The 5,773-nt window shown below is 44.2% G+C and overlaps 1 protein-coding gene across 1 annotated transcript; it reads right to left on the minus strand.

Moving 5' to 3' along the window:
* Window positions 1-2,065: 2,065 nt before the first annotated feature.
* Window positions 2,066-5,409, minus strand: LOC119291244 (pentatricopeptide repeat-containing protein At3g29290-like). The gene is made up of 2 exons (XM_037569967.1): window positions 3,505-5,409; window positions 2,066-2,553 (listed from the first exon to the last, which is right to left on the minus strand). The coding sequence occupies exons 1-2, from the start codon at window positions 5,080-5,082 to the stop codon at window positions 2,386-2,388; spliced, it is 1,746 nt and encodes a 581-aa protein (XP_037425864.1). The 5' UTR covers window positions 5,083-5,409; the 3' UTR covers window positions 2,066-2,385.
* Window positions 5,410-5,773: the final 364 nt, after the last annotated feature.

Below are 5,773 nucleotides of genomic sequence, written 5' to 3' on the forward strand. Positions count from 1 at the left end.
GCCAGGAGTGTATTTTCTTGTGTTACATTGCCCAACTACTTTGCTTCCTATCTTATTGGCATGTAAAATATAAATCTCCTGTGGTGACCTAAACATGTATTCTACTTTTGCATTTACGCTTCATGTTTATGCTTTACTGCATATTTTGAGGTCACTGACATGTACATTGCGATTGTTTGTGCGTTAGTAGCGAGCATATATATTATGTTATGGGACATTTACATCTATGCCCTTAACTCGAACCCACTACTCAGTTTTGCCCCTAATTTTTAGGTATGCTCAGTTTTGCCCCTCCGCCGTTAGTATCACTTATAGAAATGCCCTTTTGCGCCGTTATCGTCTGGTCAAAGGACTTTGACCATCCAGAAAAAAATAGCAAAAAATTCAAAAAAATCTGAAATTTTGTGGGATCGAAGATAGTCATGTCCGCAAGGCGCGTGCAAATTTGTGTGCCGTTCGGACACCCTAGGAGCTCGTGGCAAAGGAAATCATAAATTTTGTACGCATGTGAACAATAAATTCAAAAAAAAACAGAAAAAAATCAAAAAAATATGAGATTTTGTGGGACTGAAGATACTTAGGTGCACAAGATCTGTGCACATTTTTGTTGTGTTTGGACATCGTAGGAGCTTGTGGAGCTAAAATGTGCACAGATCTTGTGCACCTAAGTATCTTCAGTCCCACAAAATTTCATATTTTTTTGATTTGTTTTTCTATTTTTTTCGAATTTACTATTCACATGCGTACAAAATTTATGATTTCATTTGCCACGAGCTCCCTGGGTGTCCGAACGGCACACGAATTTGCAGGCGCCTTGCGGACATGACTATCTTCGATCCCACAAAATTTCAGATTTTTTTTATTTTTTTGCTATTTTTTTCTGGGTGGTCAAAGTCCTTTGACCAGACGGTAACGGCGCAAAAGGGCATTTCTATAAGTGATACTAACGGTGGAGGGGCAAAACTGAGCATACCTAAAAATTAGGGGCAAAACTGAGTAGTTGGTTCGAGTTAGGGGCAGAACTGGAATTGGCCCTTTTTATTTTATTCTCTCTGCACTCCACCGGATTTGCACAGTATAGAAGACTTTCTAATATACCCAAATGATCGTGCATTTACATTCCACAAAAAAAATATTAATAATGCACAAATTTAAAGGGAGCTCTCGCATAGCATATGATTCTCAAGATCATGATTACATTTTGTGCGACGATTTGAAAGTGCATCCTAATCCCCTAGGTGGATTTTGTTAATTAATGTCACCATGCGCCTCAATGGACTGGACGAATGGACGGGAGTGAGTTTTCTTTCACCCACCCCCAATTGGTAAGGCCCGCATGGATAGAATTGGGCCAAACGAGTCTCCTACCCATTATTAATGATGTGGCAAGGTGACGGGTCTCATATCTATATCTATATCTAGATCTATATCTATATAAAAAGACCCAAAGTGGCAGATCCAAACCATCTCAACCGTCAAATCATGTGATCTAGCGGTTCAAATCGCTCCAATGTTGAGCACCAAACATGTTTAACGCTCTAATTACCCATCACTGCCATTGGTTATAAACATGTTTAGACTCAACGCTATCCCATGAAATCTGCCATGTAATTAATATCTTACCATTCCCGCAAAGAAAGCAATTAATATCTTACCAAATATTAATGTGCCACAAATATACCTTACCTAATATAGTGTGCCACTAATATCCTACCTAATACGTGGATTGCACGTACATAATTACTAGTAGAAAGAAATGAGTTATGGGAGGCGACAACGAGGTGAAGACTTGACAAAAACTTAGGCTATCGTCGCACACGGGCTTTAGTCCAATTTCTTCGCTTGAGTTGGTGGCACATCCATAATTTGAACCGGGAGATGGATAGTGGCACAAACCTAATTTTCCCTTCTTTTTTCTGCACATGATAGTAATCTGTATAAGGTTCAAACAAAAATTACAGACACACACTTCGTACACCGATGTACATGTAAAAGAAATTCATAGTTTCCCAAAATATGAAAGCGAGCAAAAGCAACCAGTTAGGTGAACAGTACATTTTCCGACTACAGAGCACACATTGGGTTCACTGCTTCGCTCGACTGAAATCATTGGGATAGTCAAGACAGAAGCATAGAGCACTATAACAGAATTCGACCGACCGGTAGACTGCTGATATCAAACAGCATATTCCCCGCGTTTGTTTGACCATATTCGTCGCATTACAGTGAACATAAAATGCGCCAGCATAACCATTTCAGCTTTAACGTGTATCTTTACTCAAACAAGTTAAGAAAATGCTTGTTTAAGTGTAGTGACAGTAGGTAGGTTACATATGTGATTGCATGGCACGTTCGGATCTGTACAGCAACAAGCTAGTGCTAGGGCTACTCTGCTGACGCGATGTGCTGCAGCATGAACGACCTTGTCTTGCCATCTGGTGTTAGCCCAATGCTCCGCATTTTTGTGTACACCCTCCTGGCTAATCTGATCTTGCCACGCAAACAAAGCCCGTGTATGACCGTGTTGTAGATCGAAGAATCTGGAGCGACCTCCTGCAATGTTCAGAACTATTCAGTATGGAAATGAATGGCGATTCTAAAGAACCAAAACTGCGGTCAAGTTTGACCAAATCAAAAACGTGAGTGGCAAATCTTGAACGGTTAGCTTAAATGGTTACATATATGATGGTTACTGCTGATATCCAGTAGGCAAAGCCAAAATGTCAAGTCAAAACTTCATTAAAGGTTTAATTCAATTGTAACTTACGACCATGCAATGTACTCCCTTCGTTCCTAAATATAAGTCTTTTTAGATATTTCACTATGGACTACATACAGAGCAAAATGAGTGAACTACACTTTAAAATATGTCTATATACATCCGTATGTAGTTTGTAGTGGAATCTCTTAAAAGACTTACATTTAGGAACGGAGGGAGTATCAGTTCTTTTAGGCTAGCAAATGTAAACGCCAAACAGTCAAGTAGAAAATAAAGCCATGTGTGTCCAAGTGAATTTCATTTGTGCAAAGAACAGAACTCCACTTGGAACAACAAATTCTAGAAAGATAAGCACTCACACAGTTATATGTGACAGGACTTCCTTTCATATTGCGAACAAAGACTACGAAAATCAAAGCTTAGGCAAGAAGCTACTTAAGATTTTCATCTGATTAACCCATACTCCTAAAACTTGCTGCTCACTCTCAGTATGGAAGAACCTTACTACAGCAGACAATAGACTTATATCTTAGCTTAACAGTGTTGATTTTCTTAGTCAATTGACCCTGGGAGGTTGCAACTTTTCCGTAATGGTGATGTAGCTTTGAAGAATTGAGAATCGAAGCACCAAATGTTTAGATACTAGAACACTAGAGTAGTCCATAGAAATGCTATGGGAAATTCAAAATCATTACCAGCTAAAAAAAGGGCAACCTGGTGCATGTAGCTCCCGCTTGCGCAGGGTCCACTCAACAGAAATAAAACAACAAAGAAAAAAATAGTACCTCCAGTATATCCTCTACTTCGTCCCAAAGAGATCCCCAAATGCAAGCTCTTATAACAGATAAATGTGTGAATGTGTCTGGTGAGCACCTTTCATGAGTCATACGCCGGTATACTTTCAGAGCAACTTTTGGCTCACAAGCAACCTCACAAGCACGTATCACGTGATTGTAAGAGACCGCTGAAATTTGCAGTCCGCTTTTTTCCATCATCCACAACAATTGCAAAGCATGCTCCCATTGACCAAGTCTTTCACAAGACATCAAAGCTATGTTGTAGAGATGACTGTTTAAGACTGATGGATGCTTGGATTTAATTCCTTGGAAAAGCTCTAGGGCGTCCCAGCATCGACCAGACCTATACAACGCTGACAGCAATGCGCTCCATGTATATTGATCAGGCTCAAGTTCTGAAGATGTTAGAAGATGGTACATCCTAAAGGCGAGCTCATCTTCACCAGCCTTCCCAAGTGAGTTGATAACCGAATTAAACACAATGATATTGGGCTTCATGCCAGCACTCAACATTTTCCTAAATGTGGCCAGCGCAAACTCCCACCTCCCTTCTTTGGTGCAAGAAGCAATGATGGCCTTCATTATATCTTCACTTGGATCAAGCCCGTTGCAGAGCATTTCCTCATAAGCAGCAATTGCTAACTCAGACTGTCCACATTGCACAAATGTGCTAACCAACAAATCATAAGTCATCAAGGTTCCACTTAAAGAGTTCTCAGCTAGCCTTCCCCACAGTTTCTCCACTTGCCTCCAGTCTTTCGCTCTTCCGCACGCAGATATCATAGTGTTGTAAACAATCACATCAAGGGTTTCCCTCGATTCATTGCACTCCTCAATCTCACTGAACATTTGCAAAGCAGAGATATAGCCCTCGGTCCTCGCAACAGCCTTGAGTATCAAGGTGTATGTGTGACCAGTTGCCAATCCTTTCCCCTTCATGAACTCATACATCTTCATCGCATCCACGGAGGAACCTCTGCGGACAAAACTGGCCAAAAGGGAGTTACAGGCGTGCGAGTTGGGCTGAAGGCCGGACGCCAGCATTGAATCAAACAGCTCTATGGCACTCCTGACCTTGTTGGATTGGCTGAGCTTCATCAACCTTCTGGACAGCAATTCCTCGTCCCTCTCTTCCAGGAAGTGGAGCCTTGATCCCTCATGCTCGAATTTATCCGCCGGCTCTGAAGCTGGCGCGGATGGCACGCTTCTCGCGACCACAGGGTCCTTCTCCACGGCAGCCGGCCTCGCCGGACGCCGCCGGAGCCCGTGCCTCTGGTGGTAATCGAAACCAGCAGCACCAGATCGCTCCTCTTCCACGCCCCGAACCCCCAAGCCGGCCTCCTCCTTGTCGGTGACATCAGATTCGAGGACGCACGGGGCCGCTCTGCAAACACACGCCCCTCTCGCCGTCACCGTGCCGCCGCTTACCAGACGGGCGTCACCTCTGCTCCGGCCGCTGGTCGCTGGACGGACTCTCGTGCCCTGGCCGCCCTTCACGCTACGGCGAGGCAGTTCCTGGCTGAAAGAACCGCGGCTTGTGCTGCAACCGCTCCAAACTGCAGCCATACCCACGCCAAATGGAGATGGGATACAGGGATTTCAATCACCAGAGTCGAGCAGTGGACGGAGCACCTTCCGGGCAGTCCGCCCTCCGCATTGGCGAACCTGCAGCCGGAGGGGCTCGCAGCGCCGCCGCGCCGCGAATGAACCCGCGCTAGGACTCGATGCGCGTAGCTGGGGGGATGGGTGGAGATGATGATGCAGGAATGGAGGGGAATCAATCGAAGCAGATGCCCCGCCTTCCCCGACAGGCGCGACAGAGAAGCTCGCGCGCGAGGCGCCTCCGGTGTGCTCCGGTTCCAAATTGCAGCCGGAGGAGGCTGAGGAGGAGTGTGCCTTATCCCCTTTTCCCCTCTCCATCTTACTTCCCTCTCTTTACAGTGGCCCCAACCGAAAATCCGTTTTTCATCAGTTTTTTAATCCAAATATAGGACTCGAATTTGAAAATTCTCCAAGAAAGATCTATGACTGCTAGATTTTCAAATAAGACATCAAGATAGTGGGAAGTTTTCCATAGTAGACGTGATAGCGATTATCTTAAATTCCGACCGAAGCGCACCCCAAATGGCTAGGAAAACAAGGTTGACGATGTGGTAGAGGGTCACGAGGTGCAGAGTTTCTAGCCACCGTAAAAAGAATATTGTGGACGGAGATAAGACCAACAGTCGCAACTATTGAGATAGGAAAAGGATGAGTA

This window comes from Triticum dicoccoides, chromosome 4B (genome assembly GCF_002162155.2).
Source record: "Triticum dicoccoides isolate Atlit2015 ecotype Zavitan chromosome 4B, WEW_v2.0, whole genome shotgun sequence".
In the NCBI taxonomy this organism is placed as follows: Eukaryota; Viridiplantae; Streptophyta; class Magnoliopsida; order Poales; family Poaceae; genus Triticum; species Triticum dicoccoides.

What these genes read in the sequence shown, in the direction of transcription:
- LOC119291244 (XM_037569967.1), bottom strand. Translation starts at nt 5,082, where the DNA reads ATGGCTGCAGTTTGGAGCGGTTGCAGCACAAGCCGCGGTTCTTTCAGC. An exon ending in AAGTAGAGGATATACTGGAG is followed by an intron (nt 2,554 to 3,504) that starts GTACTATTTTTT and finishes TGAACATTGCAG; the next exon opens with GAGGTCGCTCCAGATTCTTC.